At 36.3% G+C, this 17,897-nt stretch overlaps 2 protein-coding genes across 3 annotated transcripts; one reads left to right on the plus strand and one right to left on the minus strand.

Annotated features, from left to right (window-relative positions):
• Positions 1-7,529: 7,529 nt before the first annotated feature.
• Positions 7,530-14,263, plus strand: LOC133308530 (threonine synthase, chloroplastic-like). 2 transcript variants are annotated; one of them, XM_061509156.1, is made up of 2 exons: positions 7,530-9,150; positions 14,078-14,263. In XM_061509156.1, the coding sequence occupies exon 1, from the start codon at positions 7,561-7,563 to the stop codon at positions 9,148-9,150; it is 1,590 nt and encodes a 529-aa protein (XP_061365140.1). In that variant the 5' UTR covers positions 7,530-7,560; the 3' UTR covers positions 14,078-14,263. The 2 variants fall into 2 exon arrangements, with proteins under 2 accessions (XP_061365140.1, XP_061365141.1); XM_061509157.1 differs by having other exon boundaries at positions 7,530-9,130.
• LOC133308531 (verprolin) lies at positions 11,559-13,166 on the minus strand. Its single transcript, XM_061509158.1, has one exon. The coding sequence runs from the start codon at positions 13,164-13,166 to the stop codon at positions 11,559-11,561; it is 1,608 nt and encodes a 535-aa protein (XP_061365142.1).
• Positions 14,264-17,897: the final 3,634 nt, after the last annotated feature.

A 17,897-nucleotide genomic window follows, 5' to 3' on the forward strand; every position in this document is an offset into this window, starting at 1 on the left:
GTTTTCTACATGCCTAAATAAGTTTAGTCTCTGCTACAAAGTGACTTCAATAACTGACAATGAGACTCTGCTCAATCCTTAAAAAATCATAATACTAAATAAAAAAGGCCAAAATTTAGAAAAAAAAAAAATAAGCTTTTAATAGGAATCATGACAACATGCAACCACAACAAAAATGCTAACTGATATGTCAAGAATCTTCCATCGAATAACAAAAATGGAAAGAAAAAAATAGAGAGAAAACCACTACTGCAATAATAGTAAATCAAAGTTGAAATTACATGAAGTGATAAATGAAAAAAAAAATTACAGCTTTACCATGAGAGAACGAAGAAGAGGACGACGCAAGTGGTGGAGCAACCGGAGTCGAGATAAGGCCTTTGCTGTGTGATGGCATGGCTGAGGAGAAGAGGACGAAGCCTGCAACTGCAAGCTTAAACGGTGGAGTGGAGCGGTGTGGCCTGCTAACTGAGTGTCATGTTACCATTTTGAACCAAGAAACAACAAATAAGGACCATCAGAAAGTAAAAAAATAAAATAAAATTCTAAAATCTAAATTTTTATGTCCGCACGTGCGGAAATTTGTCCATACATGGGTCTACCTCTGCTACTAGGTACATAATTCATAGTTCATAATGGCTGCCAACTTATCATCCCCTCATTTGTATTTGCATATATCCATGTTTCATTTACCTCCGTGCAGTGCTTCTTCTAAGTTCAAACATATGGGATGACTTCAAGTATTTACCGATTGGTGAAACTCTTAATGATCAAAGCTTCAAGCTGATTAATTCTCCATCGATTAGCTTTTTAAGGAGAAAAACATTGTCTACCATCACCTTCCAAGGCTATGGAGTAACCATACATCTATACCGCACATCATGATTGATGGATGATAATATCAGTATTAGTGAGCTTATAAACTCCACTTGTACTCATGTCCTAGCAAGTAGTTATTGCATTATACGTGTTGAGATATATAAAATCATTAATATAGCCTCACCCAATAGCTTAAGCTTTTGGGTTGAATTGGTTCTTTACATGGTATCAGAACATCGGCGTACCGGGTTCGATCCTCACCGCCCCCCACTTTCTTTCTAGTGGAATTTCTTTCTTCGCAAAGGTAGGTGGGCCTATGCATCGTCCATCCTTCAAGCCCAATGGGCTCTCGTGTGAGGGGGCGTGTTGAGATATATAAAATTATTAATATAGTCTCACCCAACAGCTTAAGCTTTTGGGTTGAATTGGTTATTTACAATACGATTATTTTAAATTTAAGTATAAATTAAAAATATAAATTATGACAAAAATAAATATGGACCTCACATATTTTTATATCTGTATAGGAAATAAAATTATCTTCTACAACCAATATTTTAAAACTCCACCTCGTGCCTGGTCATTGACCCCCTCTTTCTGAGGGTTGGGGTCAACAGTTAGACCTTGCATGCACGTTGACCCCGTCGGGTCTTGGTGACTCACGGGTCAGAGGGGTTAATGTATTTTTTTTTTATTTAACACACGAAACGATATCATTTGGTGTGTAAAAAAACACACTCATAAAAAACTCATTGCTGCCTAGATCTAGAACTAGATTTGAAATCTGAATCATTCTTCTTCTTCTCTTTCGATCTTCTCTCCCAAACCGAGACTCCTCCACCGTGGTGGTGGTTCCTCCTATCCTCATTGGTCTTCTCTCTCCCTCTCCTCCGTCGTGTTGGCTCTTCTCTCCCCACCGTTGATGGGAGTTTTGAGGTACAAATATATGTAAGCAAAATTACTCGAAACTTAAAAATAATTTGGGGAATATTACTGTGAAAATATTCTGAGCCAATAGGATAAATTCAAAAGTGAGTTAAGTGAACGGGGTAGATAAGTTTGTACCTAATTAGATGTTACAACTCTTTTAAACTCATTTTCTCTCTCATTTTCCACTCAAATCTCCATTTCCTTCGTTCTCTCTCTTTGTGCAAAGCGACACTCATTGTTGTTTGAGCTTAGAATTCAACTTCTTTATTTCTTAACCAAATCACTTGAGACTTGAAGCAAAATTACTTATATTTGTGAGGTAAACACAACCCCAAACCATAATTTATCAAAAAGCTTTGTATTAGGAGAAAAATGGAAGGAAAAGTGATGACCCATTGTTGATTGGAGGCTTGAAATTCACTCCCTAGGTGATTCTAAGATTACCCATAGTAAGAAATCCTAAATTGGTTCAAGTTTTATGGATATTGGATTTCTAGGTTTTTCCTATGAAAATGGTATTTGAATGAGGTAGTTAGAGCTTGATTGATGCTTAGGCCAAGTTGTGAAAAATGTTTAGATGATGATTTTAATGATAAAAATGTATTTGGAAGATCATTTTACCCATCTTCATCAAATTTCAAAAATTAGGCCTAGATGGTGTGAATTCTTGCATTTCAAGTAACGTGACTTGGATTGTTGGTATTTATTGTGTTCATGGTACTTCTAGGTTGGAGACAAGTGGACCTATCTTGATTGATCAAGCATTGGAGGATCTAATGGAGTTTGATATTGGCACTTGAGTTATTTCAAGTGAAGGTGAGTTTATGACCATATGAATGGGGTATGGAATTTCTTATGTTGGTTATGAATATATGTTGATATTCACATGGTTGCAATTGATGGTGTGTTGATGTTTATTGCAATTGTATCTTGTCAAGTAGGTGATTATTTGGCAAGATATTGATTATTGCTTAGAGAGAAAGCTAGCTATTGTGGAACTTTGGTGCTTAGACCAAGCATTGGGTATGAAGCATTATAAGGTAAGTGTAACAACCCGTTACCGGACCGGTGTGTTATCATCAAATATGATATTAAGCGTAGTTACAATCACATTGATTAGTTAAAACTACGGATAAATTTTTTCACAAAAACATTGTTCATTTACTTTTAAAAAAAAACCGTAATTATAACCATGTAACATTCTCTAAACTGAGATCACTTCACTTAACAATTAACTTTAACCTTTTCATTATGGCAAACTAGACATCTAGGGATTTCTGGAAAGATATTACAGTAACCATTTGGTTAAGTATAGCCGGAGTTATTAAACTCGCAACGTAGCTGACAAAACCGAACTTTTAGAATTAGAGCATCAAATTCAATCCTACACTTACATTGATATACTCATCCAATGGCTCTAATATTTTACAGATTATAGCTCTATGTGTTAGCTTCACATAAGTTTAAACCTCACTCAATTTGGAGCCCTGTAGCTCGAGTTATGCTAATTTTACTAACTTATATTCGTGCTAAAAACGGGCAGCGCGCTTAAGCACGCACTGGCAGTGGGAATTGGACATCTACAGGTCTTTAGTGCGCTTCAGTGCCCAGAGGAAGTGAACTTTACTTTATTTCTCACACAAAGCGCGCTTAAGCGCTCAAATCGGCACTTAAGCGCCCTCCACTTGGGGCAAACATGGTTTCCCCTGTTTTTGGTGATTTTCTTGGGGAAGTTTCATTCCCCTTTCATTCTTTAAGGGTCATAACACTTAATTGACAAGGAAAGACCAACCATGGTCACACACCATGTGGCACCTACATCCCACAATCACTTCACCAATTCATCATGCAAATCAGAATGATAAACATAACTTTATATTCATCATTATATTAAAGTTTCAATTACATCAATGCTTTTCCAAATTTCATATGCCAAAGGACTTAGCTACCAAAATAAACAGGATCAAAACAATTAGCCATATACCAAATACCAATTACTACTACAATGATCATGCACTAAATCCTCCAAAATACATCATATGACCTTAAAATAAATACATATAACAATTCTAAATGGCATGTAACTCAAAATGTCTAGCCAGCAGGTACAACCTACTCATGCTTCTTGCCTCGTTCAGTCTCACCTCTATCAGTACCTGAAATGATGCCCCACAGCACGGGGTGAAATATACAAATATATCACAGTAAATCAGGGGTCCTTGGAGATCACTTCACCCTAAGGTTCACTTCCGATGCAAACATAATCATAACAGCTTAACATTTTTTTATCCATAAACATGACATTGACTTCCAAGATAGATCCATGAGGGGTTGTTTCTCTTAGGCTCTTACCACATGGAGATCCACATAAGGTTATTTCCAAGGGAAGTCCCTAACCTCAATCTAGGAACCTCCGAGAGAAATCCACATAGAGCTATTTCTCTTGGGCTCTGACCACATGGAGATCCACATAGGGCTGTTTCCAAAGAAAATTCCTACCAATCATCCTCATCATAACACTATCAATCATAATCCTCAACCATTACCTCATTCATTACTTTTACATCTACTAATCATTCCTCAATTACTCTTAAACAATCAAACATCAATCATAACATTTATCAATGCATGAGCATACAATTACTATCATCATTACATATCACACCTCATAAACCATTCCTCCTCAACGGAGTATGGTGAAACATTCAAGGGGATCAACCCCAAGGTCCAAAGATTTACCTCAATGCTTCCAATCCAATCTTTGTTCACCAACAAGTTTGCAACAATCAAACTTCACAATTAATACCCATTCAAGTGAGCTAATCAAGTTCCATGGTCTCCACCGATTCTTGATCAATCAAAGGTGGTGCTTACTCCAACCCTATCAGCACAATGGACATATTCAACCACCATCCATTTCACTAATTGCTCAAAATGCTAGAAAACTCTGAAGCCCAAGCATGAGTTTTCCAATATATTGAACAATATTCAAATAACAATCTAAGCTCATTTCTACCGATTAAATCATTATCTAAACAACTTTTCTAAAGGAACTAAGCCTCAATCAACCTCTAGACTACCCCACCATATATGTATATTCATGAAATAGAACCCTAACATATCCAACATCATAAAACTCAAGGAAAATGGGATTTTTTACCATGGTTAACCTTAGAATCACTTAGGGAGTAGATTCCAAGCTTTAAATCAACCAATGGGACACTCCAAGTCCACCAATCTCAAGTTAGGGCACCACCTTCCTCACCATTTTTCTCTCTACACAAGAAATTTTGGTAGATTATGGATTATGGGTTGTGTTTGTCTCTCAATTCTAAGCAAGATTGATTCAAGAACTAAGATTTGGTTGAGAAATGGAGGAGTTGGGTTTTTGGAGCTTTTGGCTATAGATTCTTGGTTCTCTTTCTTTCCACGCGAATGGGCTGATCAAATGGCAAAGAAAGTCTTTGTTTTTCACTTGACATAATGTAGGTAACTTTCAACCGGGTAAAAACTTATCTATCTAAAGACTTCAACTCACTACCAAACTTTACCCAATGGACTAGAATATTTTTCTAGTAATATTTTTAGCCTTACTTTTACATTTTGAGTACTTTTGCCTACACACATTTTTATCTCATAATTTTCACTGACTGCACTTTTTACATCAAAAGTGCTCTTAACTCATTAATTTTAACCTCTTGCTTAATTCTACCCACTTATACATGCTTAATTACTTAATTATAGGTAATTAATTAAATTCTTAAATTAGGGGTATTATAGTAAGCTTTTGGACCTTGAGTTTTATCCCTTTGTTGTTCCACCAAGTCTCGAGTGGATTATGGTTTATGTGGTATGTGTAATTGCATGAATTATGATATTTAGCATTTTATGTATGTTGTTTTGTGTGCCACACAAGAAGGTTGTTTCCTTGTGTAAGGCATAAGAAGGTTGTTTCCTTATGCATGGTATGTTGCAAGAAGGTTGTTTCCTTGCATAATACATACACTGTAGATCTCTGGCCAGTAGATTAATATTGCACACATTGTATTTGATATATGTTTATATGCTTTATTGTCATAATGTCATACTTTTATGCCAAAGTGAACTTTGGGGCGGAGGAATCCTTCAAGGACACTTAGTTTACTGAGATATATATGTATATCTCATCCCGCGTTATGGTCCCCCCTTTCAGGTACAGATGATGTTGGAGCATCCATTGGTAAGAGGCCACAGTAGAGTACATATGTATATGGCATGTTTTAAATGTACTTTGAGATATCTTATGTATATGTTAGATGAACATGTATAGGATTTACATTTGATATACATTATGATTTATTTTGGTGGACTTAGCCTATGCTCATCTACTTTGGTATCTCATGTTGTTGGAGGGAGCCAAGGATTTGATCATAGTGTTTTGTAGCTAAGTTCTATGATTATGTATTAAAGATTATTGGACATTGAGTAATATTGGAATTGATGCATTATGATGGAAGGGTACAGATGCCTATTTTGCATGTCTTGAGATTTGTACATATGTGCCTAAATGAATATGTGTATGGTACCATAATCTATGTCAATTAGGTGTCAATGTGTTGGGAAGTATCCCTGAACAAAAAGGAACAGCCAAGTGCTGTCAAATTTTATTTTAAAAGTAGGGTCGAATTAGAACATCCATATCTCCTTCATTCCTTAACAAAACCGGGCATATAATATATCATTTTAAAGCCACAGGAGTCTAATTTCTTCTCCCTAAAGTCTGAATCATGGCTGCCAGAACCAGTAGTAAATTATTGTTAAAAATTTGACAGCCGTGGGGACAGGAATGACCTTGGGGAACGACTTTCCAAGAAAGGGGAACGACTTTCCCAGAGAAGGGAACAACTTTCCCAAAGAGGGAAACGACTTTCATCAGAGCGGGAATGACCCCAAAGTGGGAACGCCACATGTTCCAGGTTTAGAAAAATAGAGTTTTACACCTTGTATGCTTATGGTAGCTACTTGGATAATGATGTTAAGTGTATATATTATGTTTTTTTGCTTTAGGTATCAGTTGCAATTCTATATTTGAATAATGTAAGTACGGAACCATGCTTAAGAAAGTAAAAAAGAAAAATTTATCCCTAACTATAATTCAATTATTGTGATTGTAACTCGCTTAATATTATAAATAATGTTAACAAATCGATTCTAGAACGGGGTGTTAGAGAGGCTATTATTCTATTCTCTTTGTGATGACATTCTTTCTCTAGAGTTTAGATAAATGGCAAAGAAGGACAATGAGAGCCTGACTTTGATGATATAACTTTTCATTAACTCCATTGGAATATGTGTCTTATACTTTGATTAGCTTATGTAATATTGATTTATGGATGTAATTGGTTCAATTATGTCAAGTATATTTTGAATCTTTGATGATTGGTGGTTTGATTTTTTTGAATTTTTCATATAAAATATATATTTATATTTTTTAATATATAAAATCGGGTCAGCAAATTGACCCATGGCCCTCCGATGAAATCTATGACTCATGACCTCGGCTAAGTCGATAACCATCGCCTACATCAGGAAATATTAATTAAAAAAAAACATGGATTACATTAATCCTAACTCGAATTTCTTTTTGAATGAAATCCTAACTTGAATTTCTATGACAATAGGGCAATGGCAATGTATTGGTGGAACTTGGATCCACGTGCACAGTCGCGGCGGCTCGCAACTATTAAAACTGGATTGACCATTCAATGTTTTGTTCTTTCGAATACAGCCGCCCTCTCTCTCTCTCTCTCTCTCTCTCTCTCTCTCATTCAAATGGCTTCTTCCTCTCTGTTTCATTCTTCGCCTTTCTCCCTCAAAACCAAAACCTGTGTTCCAAACCAACATCTTAAACCCACCCACTTCACCATTAAAGCTCAATCGGAACCCATCTCCTCCCTCACCCAAAACAACTCCCCCTCATCCGCTTCCCCCCCGGAGGCTTCTAAGCTCCGCCGCGCCGCCGACGAGAACATCAGGGACGAGGCTCGCCGCAAGAATGTGTCACAGCCCCACCTCTTCTCCGCCAAGTACGTTCCTTTCAACGCCGACCCGTCCTCCACGGAGTCCTACTCCCTCGACGAGATCGTTTACAGATCCCAATCCGGTGGCCTCCTCGACGTTCAGCACGACATGGAAGCCCTCAAGAGATTCGACGGCGATTACTGGCGAACCCTCTTCGACTCTCGCGTCGGCAAGACCACCTGGCCTTACGGGTCAGGGGTTTGGAGCAAGAAGGAATGGGTGCTGCCGGAGATCGACAGCGACGACATCGTGAGTGCCTTCGAAGGAAACTCGAACCTTTTCTGGGCTGAGCGTTTCGGCAAACAGTTTCTGGGCATGAGTGATTTGTGGGTGAAGCACTGTGGGATTAGTCACACGGGGAGTTTTAAGGATCTAGGTATGACTGTTTTGGTTAGCCAAGTGAATCGCTTGAGAAAAATGAATAGGCCTGTTGTTGGTGTTGGTTGTGCTTCAACTGGTGATACTTCTGCTGCTTTATCAGCATATTGTGCTTCTGCGGGGATCCCTTCCATTGTTTTCTTGCCTGCTAATAGAATTTCCCTTGCCCAATTGGTGCAGCCAATTGCCAATGGTGCTTTTGTGTTGAGTATTGATACTGATTTTGATGGGTGTATGCAGTTGATTCGAGAAGTCACTGCTGAATTGCCTATCTATTTGGCTAATTCTTTGAATAGTTTGAGGCTGGAGGGGCAGAAGACTGCAGCTATTGAGATTTTGCAGCAGTTTGATTGGCAAGTCCCTGATTGGGTCATTGTTCCAGGTGGAAACCTTGGGAATATATATGCATTTTACAAAGGGTTTCAAATGTGTAAAGAGTTAGGACTTGTGGATAGGATTCCCAGGCTTGTTTGTGCTCAAGCTGCTAATGCTGATCCACTCTATTTATACTTCAAGTCAGGGTGGAAAGAGTTTAAGTCAGTTAAGGCCAACCCCACCTTTGCATCTGCCATACAAATTGGTGATCCTGTTTCAATAGACAGGGCTGTTTTTGCCTTAAAGAACTCACTTGGGATTGTTGAGGAAGCAACCGAGGAGGAATTGATGGATGCTATGGCTCAAGCAGACTCCACTGGCATGTTTATATGCCCCCACACTGGGGTTGCTTTGACTGCATTGTTTAAACTGAGGAATAGTGGGGTTATAAAGCCTACTGATAGGACTGTGGTGGTGAGTACCGCTCATGGGTTGAAGTTTACTCAGTCCAAAATTGATTACCATTCCAAGGAGATCAAGGACATGGCTTGCCGGTTTGCTAACCCACCAATGCAAGTGAAGGCAGACTTTGGATCGGTTATGGATGTTTTGAAGAAGTATTTGCAGAGTAAGGCTCCAAAGCACTAGGTTAGCATTGTGAGTTTTGTTCCTGTGTCCTTTCTTCGCTGCTGCTTATTTACTTTAGGCTTTGTTTTGTCTTTCTATTAGCATTAAGTCTTGTCATAATTTACTTGCATTCTGTATGCTGCTTCATATTGGAGCATGCTTACTGGTTTTGTTGTAGATTATCTTTGTTGAGCATTTAATAGCTCCTTTAGAAATGAATTTGATAAGATGAGGAACGCTCATCATTGGCTTGTAACTGGATTGCTGACCTACCCCCTTACCCCACAAAAACCAAAAAATCCCAAAATTGAATAAATAAACAAATTTCTTACGTGTTATGCTGGTGGCTTTAGCCGTTAAGCTAAATATTGGTATAACAAAGCAACTCTCTGCAATCTAAGAATGATCCTTGCAAATGTAATCTCAATAAAGGCCTGAGGCTCCATGATTGCTGAATTTTTGAGTTAAAACCAGCGTTTATAGCAGGGGAAGGTGAAGATTTTTTGGGTTGAAGGTATTCAAGGTAATAACAAATTGGAATTCCATGGCTCAGTTCAATTAACTTGTACAAGTTATAAACACCCAGACTCTGTATTAGTTGGTGAATTACTGTATTTGCCAGCTTCCTTAAATTCACTCATTGATCATAATTTAGACTTTTAAAATCTGATCATCACAAGCACACTTGAAATTTTGGACAAGTAACCAATTAGAGTAAATCAGTTAGTCTTGGAAGATATTTCCTCCTCCGCACCCATTCTGTAGAAGTTATTTGTACGGAAAGGTTTCAGAAAATAAAAGTATTAATCTGGCAGCCAAACAATACAGTACTTTTTCACATTTTTGTTAAGGGTGCGATGCTTATCATATTATAAGAAATAAAATTATTTCTTATACACATATTAAATGTATGTGGTTCTTATGTGGGATTATATGAAAGGAAGAGAAAAAAAAATAGACCCTGTACATTTTTATGTGAGTGTAAAAGATAAAATTAGAAGATAATTTTATATCTTACAATATGGGAGACATTTAACCCGTTTGTTAATATCCTACAATAGTTTAGTATAATTCCCTTTTTTTTTTTTTTTAAAAAGTCACTAGTGACACTAGCAATATTTAACAATATTAAATTACATAACTAACATAGAGAACCATTGGGGAATCTATACCCTTTCTTAAAGAAATTGGATGTTTTCCAAAAGAAAAAGAATAAATTTTCATAGTATATTGAGTAAAACACTCTGGGGCTGTTTGATTTAAGAAAATATATTTTGTTTTTGTTTCCTGTTTTAAAAAAGAAAAAAGTGTGTATCATTTTAAAAACTGTAAAGTTGTGTCATTTTAAGTAAGAGAAAGAGATAGATCATAGGAAGAGAGTGGACAAAAATAAGATAAAGGTGTGGGTCTCACTTTTTTATGAAAGTGAAATGATACAAGTTGTGTTATTTAAAAGGATAAATATTTTTTCCTTTAAAAAATATTTACAAAAATGTCACTTTATTTTTATTTTGTTTCTTGTTTTTAAATATTTGTACAAGAAGGGATAAAAATGATTTAATGGTGAAAATATCAAAATAAAGAACAAAGTAAAAATAAAATTATATTTTTATACGTATTAGTAAAAATAAAAAATAAAAACAGAAAACGTTTTCCTAAACCATACTTTTGGTTAACTTTCCTTATATTATACTCAGGGATTCGTGTTTATCATATTATAGAAAATAATTTTATTTTTTATACACATAAAAATATGTGGAGTCCATATTTTTTTTCTCTCTTTACGTCACATGACCTCATCACAAAGTAGGATATAATATAAGAAACATAAATCCTTGTACTTATTTTACTAGAGACTACTCACTGTTTGTAAAAGCTACACAAACCTTCCTTAAACGGGAAATGTCTGATGCAGTATGTTTTCAGGGAAGGTCTAGGCAGAGTTTCTTTAGGTTACAAGGAATAATTATTTAGGTTTACAGTACACACTAGAGTCTATATAAGAAAATACAAGGGAAGTTTCAGCATTTTACTCTAAAATATTTCCACTCATGAGGCTTTTTTCTTTGGAAGAACAGTTGCCTTAACTCTTTTGGGTAACTTTACCATGAGCTTAAATTTTGATATTTGTTTTCTGTTGCATGTGTTAAGCACACAAAACATAGAAGCGAAATGCGCTGACTGCAATGGCTATTTGTTTATATTTGGAAGGGAGTGTTATGCGTATCATATACAAAATCTACAAATGAAAAAGTCATATGAAATTTTGACAAAAGAACTCATCCTCCTATTCCTCTATGTGAATCTGAACTCAATGTAGACATCGGAACAAAAGAATCCACTCTAGAAAAAGAACTCTCAAAAGAACAAAAGAATACAAAAAAACAAATTAAGGAACTTAGACAAAGCAAATATCAATTTTTGTAGCTTCAACGTGGTCCATTTTCTTGTTTATTTTCTGTTTTGGGTGAAGGGCGTAGATTGGACTTCCCAATCCCCTGCTTCTCCTTGGTGGAATTCATTTTCTCCATCCTTAAACCAGCTCTGAACTTCTCAATAAAAGTATCAGCTTTGGTATCAACATCTGGGCTGGGATGGAACAATAGGATTTCTCGTTCTCCACCATCTTGGGAGAAGGGACTAATGCGCTGGCTTGCTTCAATGGATGGTGACTCCACAACTTCATCCAAATCTGGCGAACCACTACTTGAACTACTAATGCTATCTATTCTAACAAAGTCACCCTGCACCCGGAACTTCCATGCTGGCATCTTGAACGGCGGTGGTGGTGGCGGCGGCGGTATTGGGATCAAGGGTGACTCATTACCGGTAACCACATTTTCTTCCAATGCATAGAAATCCTCTCTCGTGTTTGACATCCAGGGTTTAAGGTTTGCCACACTCCCATGAACCTGTTCGGTTTTGTTGTATACACGCATGGATGAAATATGACGTGGTGGCGGCGGCGGCGAAGCAGAGTTAATTTTCTTGTGTTTGCTTTTCTTGGAAGAGAACAGATTATGAAAAACCGATGACGGAGGCGGAGGAGGCGGCGGTGGAGGTGGTGGGTGTAAAGGCAGAGTAGTAGGAGGTTTAGAATTTAGAATTCTTTCAAAATTTTCAAGGCTTCTCTGTCTTTGTTTCTTCTTCTTTCCCTTCAAAGATGTCAAAAACTCTTTAGTTGCACTTCCTCCTTTCTTCTTATTTTGCTCTGTCCTCATCTGTATCGGTGGTGGTGGCGGCGGAGGTGGTGGTGGTTGTGGCTGTGGTTGTAACCTCTCTGCTCTCAAAGCACCATGTTTTGATTTCTCATTCATATTTTCCGGTTGGCCACTAGCTCGATAAGTTTTCTTAGCATTTCTTCGATCATCACCACTGCGCGGAGCTGGTGGCGGTGATGGCGGCGGCGATGCCGGTGGCTGCCGCGCTCTGGGAACTTCCTTTGTACAAGAGATAAAAGTGTCAACTTCTATGTTCTTGATACCCAGTTCTTCTTCTCTGGCATCCAAGTCCAATTCACGATAACCGTTAACATGGGTATCATCGTAAAATCGCCACCGTTGTTCATCGGCGGCGGCCCACAAAGACTCTTGCCGGAGATCAGGGTAGGAGTTGAAACTCCTCAGCCTGTTATGCGATTTATAAGGGGTTCGATCTGAGTACTCATACCATGGCTGTTGTGTTTCTGGGTATGGTTTAGTGTAGTCTTGTGCTGTGTCTGAGAAGCTTTGGTCTTCATAGGAACGTGGGCTTTCGTTTGTGTTCCTGCTAAGGAATCCACAGATTATGGCAAAGAGAACAAGCAGTAAGTTGAGGGAATCCCAGCTCTTCTTCACTGAATGGGGTTTGAAAATGTTGGAAGTGAAAGAGTGCAATGTAGGAACAAGGATGAAGGTGAATGCAAGTGCTGTCACAAGAAGGAATATGAGAAGAGCACCGGAGCTGAGGAACACAGAGTATGCGCGGCGGCGGCCACGGCTGTCGGTGCTGCCGTTTTGCTGCCAGAAGGGTGGCAACATGTCTTCCTCTTCTTCCATTTGGTTTTGGTGTGATGTGAAGTGGTTGGTATTTTGAAGTTGATTTGGATGAAAGTGATCTTTTTCTTAAACACAATTGTTTTCTGTGTGTTTTTCTCAATGGCTGTTGGAATGGTTTGCTTTGGTTTGATTCTGCTTTTTGTGTTTCTTTGCTTGCTTATATAGTATGGACATGAATATATATATTTTTTTTTGTGTGACAATGGACATGAATATTTAATATAAAGTAATAATGTATTTGTTATTGGTTGTTTTAGTTTATCTAATGGGATTAGTGTTTCTTATGTCGTAAAAAATAAAATTATCTCTTATATATATATATAAAAATGTGTGGAGTCACTTTTTTTTTTTCTCTTCACATTACATACTTTTATATATGTGTAAGAGATAAAATATATTAATTATTTATATAAATTTTACACAACTATATTTGTGAATGAAGTGATGGGATGGGTGGGAATGGGAATCGTGGTCTGAAAATATGTATATTAAAAAGCTGTTGGCAATTCAGTGCTGTTGGCTGTCTCACGGGAATGACAGCCAAATAGAAAATGGTGGTAAACCATGTCCATGTGCCCTTTAGAAATGGTCAGATTGAGCCTTGTAATAAGCTTCCCCAATATTAATTATTTGATACTTGCAAACTATTACAATGGACCAATCATTGGACTAACTCATTTCATGCCCCATATCACGTTACTCATCTATCAAGCACATCATAATATCTTCATTGGGAATTTCCCACAAATGCTTTTTTATTTTATTTTATTTCCTTTCCTTTTTTTCCATCAAGTCCTGGATTTTGCTATTAATATTGTATTTCTTGCTCTTACTTGTGAACATGATTTACATAAAGATATTATTAAAATATGTAGCCTGTAATGACTAATGAGCATAAAAAAATGTTATAGGTTCTAGCAGACAGTAAGATGATGCGGTCATGGCCATGCTTTCCGCGTGAGACAATCACAGATTACTCAACTTCAAAATTTGGGTGACGTAATTGCATAAACTTGGAAAGACAATGACAAGTAATGAAAATTGTGAATAGAGCTCATAGATGTTGAGGGAAAACGCGTTATGCAAAGTTTGTTTCAAGTCATCGTCGAACAGCGTGTTAGTTTTTTATTCTTTATATTAAATACTACGCACATACTTTTCTGGTATATTTTTTTTTAAAAAATAATCAATTAAAATTTTATATTGGCCTCATTTATAGAAATAGACATAAGTTATTCATGAAATTTATATACAATTAATCAAATAATAAAAAAATATGTTAACCATGGTCTATAAATATTGAACAGTGTTCAATTCTTTGGCCGCAAGCTTTCAGTTTGTGATGTATATTTTTAGCATGTTCTCTTTCTTAAGACAGAATATTTGACTTTGTCTTCTAGTTTAACCAGTTTGCTGTTACCCTTCTAGTTTAACCAGCTTGCTGTTACCCTAAATGCAAGAAACTCTCTTGGTAAACTTGCCTTCTTAAAAAAAGAAAGATAATATTTTTAAAAATGTATTTATCTCACTTTATTATCTAAAAAAATAAGTAATTAATAATATAATAAAAGTGATGTGCATTGGTCTCGGTATGACAAATAATACGGTAATATTAAAGACATAAAAAATAAGGGTTTTATAATTCTCATGTTGAATAAGAATTGAAATTTTATGTTGTAGAGACAAAAAACATGTGAGACTCATATGTTAGAAAAAATTATATGTAGAACCCATGTCAGCACGGAAATCGAAAGATGTGTAGAAAAATTTTAATTCTCATGTTGAATGAGAATTATAAAATCTAAAAAATAATGTATGGGTTCGATTCTTAATAATATTTTATTTTTCCTTTTCATTTCCCATCTCTCTCCCTGTGAATCTCATGCGGACACCCTTAAACTCACCTCTCTCTTTTTTAAATTATATTGTTGTTATTCCAATGCGAAAAAAAGAAAAGGGGAAAAATCGACTTTTACTAAAAAGTTAAGAATCGTAAAGCCTTTTTTAAAACTTTACAAATAAGCATAGATATGGTAAAGTTGAAACTTGAAGCGTTCGATTAATTCTAAATTAATATTTGAATTTTGTTAAATTTGTATTGAATATCAAAATCAATAGTTAATAGCAATATTAAAAAAGATTAAAGTGAAGAATAGTGATAGCCTAGTATCAATAGGAAAGAGAACTAGAAAGGTTAAATTATATATTTACTTCTTTTCTATGAGAAAGAAAACAAAACATCACATAAGAAGTAACCCTTGAAATAGAAAATTAAAATTTAGCTTTAAATATAAAAGTAATACTTACGAAGAAAATTATTAACTTCACCTCCGATCAAACGTATCTTTTCCTTTCTTTTTTGACCTCCCCCTAATTTTTTAATTGTTAGATCCGTAAAGGTATTACCGTAAAACTGAATCGTAACGTTTTACCCAGAAAAAAATGGTAACATATCAACCAAAACAATTGAAACATAATAGAGAATACTTTTATTGTAGGCTGACAGTCTGACACCACCTTTGTTTTTTAATCAAATTTATGCTATTAATTGCCACCACGGAATTTGTGATGTCACCTTTTTTATGATCGTATTTGCGTTGGCCACCGTGGAATACTTTAATAAAGCAAGCTTTGATAAATGCAGTTTTTTTTTTTTCTTTCGGTAAACGATAAATGCAGATTTTTTAATGCATATGTTTCCTTCTCGGATAATCATTTGTATTTGTATTACGCTCATTTTCATTTTAAGGCTTAATTACATTTTTTCCTACTATTATATATAATATGTTAATTTATTTTTTCAATAATTTTTTGCAGCAATCAAATCAAATTTATCAATAATTATTTTTTTCAAAAAATTTGACCGAATTAATTTTCTAACCAAATTTATTATTATTGTAATGCATAATGATGCGGTACCAAAGTTACCACGTTAAGACACAACATTTGCAGCGACGAATTACGCGCAATTTCATATGGTCAAAAGCGTTTGAATCAGAGCTGCATTTATTGTTAGGAGACATTGTATACAAACTATAATTTTTATCAGTGGCAGGCCAGAGCTAACGCGAATCTAAACATGACGAGTTTGGCCAATCAATGGGAAAGCTGCACCGTCCGACTGGAACGGGAAGTTGGTAGTACTGCGTCTTAAAAGCAGTATTTTGGCTGCCGCATCTGATGCCTATACACAAAACCCATTACCCTTACCCTCCTCCCCTTACTATCAGCTCAACGTGATGGAATAGTGACTATTTTATCATGTGCAAAAAAAATTTAAAAGACTACGATTTAACAGTAAACTTTCTCAAAATGTCACGCGCATATTTTGTTTCACTGTATAGCGAAATATGTTTGCATATAATTTGTTATACACTGTAGCGAAATGTGTCATGTTAGGCTGCACAATCAGCAAAAATAACACGTGTCAAGCAGACAGAATCTAAGCATAATTCGCTACACAGTGTAACGAATTTCTGCTTCGTGTCATTTTTTTCTATAATTAATTTGAATTAAACCGTTTTAATATGGTATCCATAACTAAACCGTTTTAAAATGTGGTAAAAGGGCCCTGTTACAATCTCTCAACTCCATGATCTCATGATCTCCATTAAAGTTCTAGACCCTTCCGCATATCATAATTTCTCGATTATCCAGCCTTAAGTAGATTAGAAAGAGAAAGGGTGCAACCATATGCTTCACACATTTGGGTAAAACATACTTCAAATTTCATCTCGTCGAAGCCGAAACGTAACGATGTCAATTTTTATTTTTATTTTTATGAACCCTAAAATTTGGGAATAGAAATTCCCCTTCAATACAAAAATACACATAACATATATTAATGAAAAGATCTCAATGTGTAAAACAAAAACTCTAAGGTTCTCAATTTAATCGAATAAAAAATAGTTCATCAATTAATGCATTGTACCAAAAAAAATCTCAATTTCTTGATTACATGGATTCTATAATCATATGCACAAGCTTTGATACCAAATGTAAGAATTATTTTAACACTGGATCGTGTATATGATTATAAAATACCGAAACAATATGAAATTAAAGTTGGATCATCACAAAGCGGAAAAAAGGAGGGAACTACATGCCATATCTTCCTCTCTATAACCTATTCCGAAAATGGCAGCCCTCAGCGATGGGAGAACCAATTCAACCCAAAAGCTTAAGCTGATGGGTGAGGACTTTTTAATGATTTTATATATCTCAACACGCCTCCTCACAAGAGACAAGAGAGCCCATTGGACTTGTGGACAATGCACAGACCCACATACCTGTGCTAAGAAAGAAATTCCACTAGAAAGAGTGGGGGGGCGATGAGGATTGAACCCGGGACACGAAGCTCTGATACCATGTAAAGAACCAATTCAACCCAAAAGCTTAAGCTGTTGGGTGAGGCTACATTTAATGATTTTATATATTTCAACACGCCCCCTCACACGAAAGCCCATTGGGCTTGAAGGGTGGACAATACACATGCCCACCTACCTGTGCGAACAAAGAAATTTCACCTGAAAGAAAGTGGGGGGCGACGAGGATCGAACCCGGGACACCGATGCTCTGATACCATGTAAAGAACCAATTCAGCTCATGAGGCTTACCCCCAATATAAATAGGCTAGTGAGGAGACATAGCAAAACCCTAATGAACAGTGTGTCTGATGGGTCCATCAATCACAGAAGCCTAATCAGACACTAATGCCTACATTGTGCTGCC

This window comes from Gastrolobium bilobum, unplaced genomic scaffold, assembly GCF_033153095.1.
Source record: "Gastrolobium bilobum isolate Gb01-03AN ecotype WA unplaced genomic scaffold, APGP_CSIRO_Gbil_v1 utg2193, whole genome shotgun sequence".
In the NCBI taxonomy this organism is placed as follows: Eukaryota; Viridiplantae; Streptophyta; class Magnoliopsida; order Fabales; family Fabaceae; genus Gastrolobium; species Gastrolobium bilobum.

Excerpts from the sequence above, each read along its gene's own strand:
- LOC133308530 (XM_061509156.1), top strand. The coding sequence starts at position 7,561 with ATGGCTTCTTCCTCTCTGTTTCATTCTTCGCCTTTCTCCCTCAAAACC.
- LOC133308531 (XM_061509158.1), bottom strand. The coding sequence starts at position 13,166 with ATGGAAGAAGAGGAAGACATGTTGCCACCCTTCTGGCAGCAAAACGGC.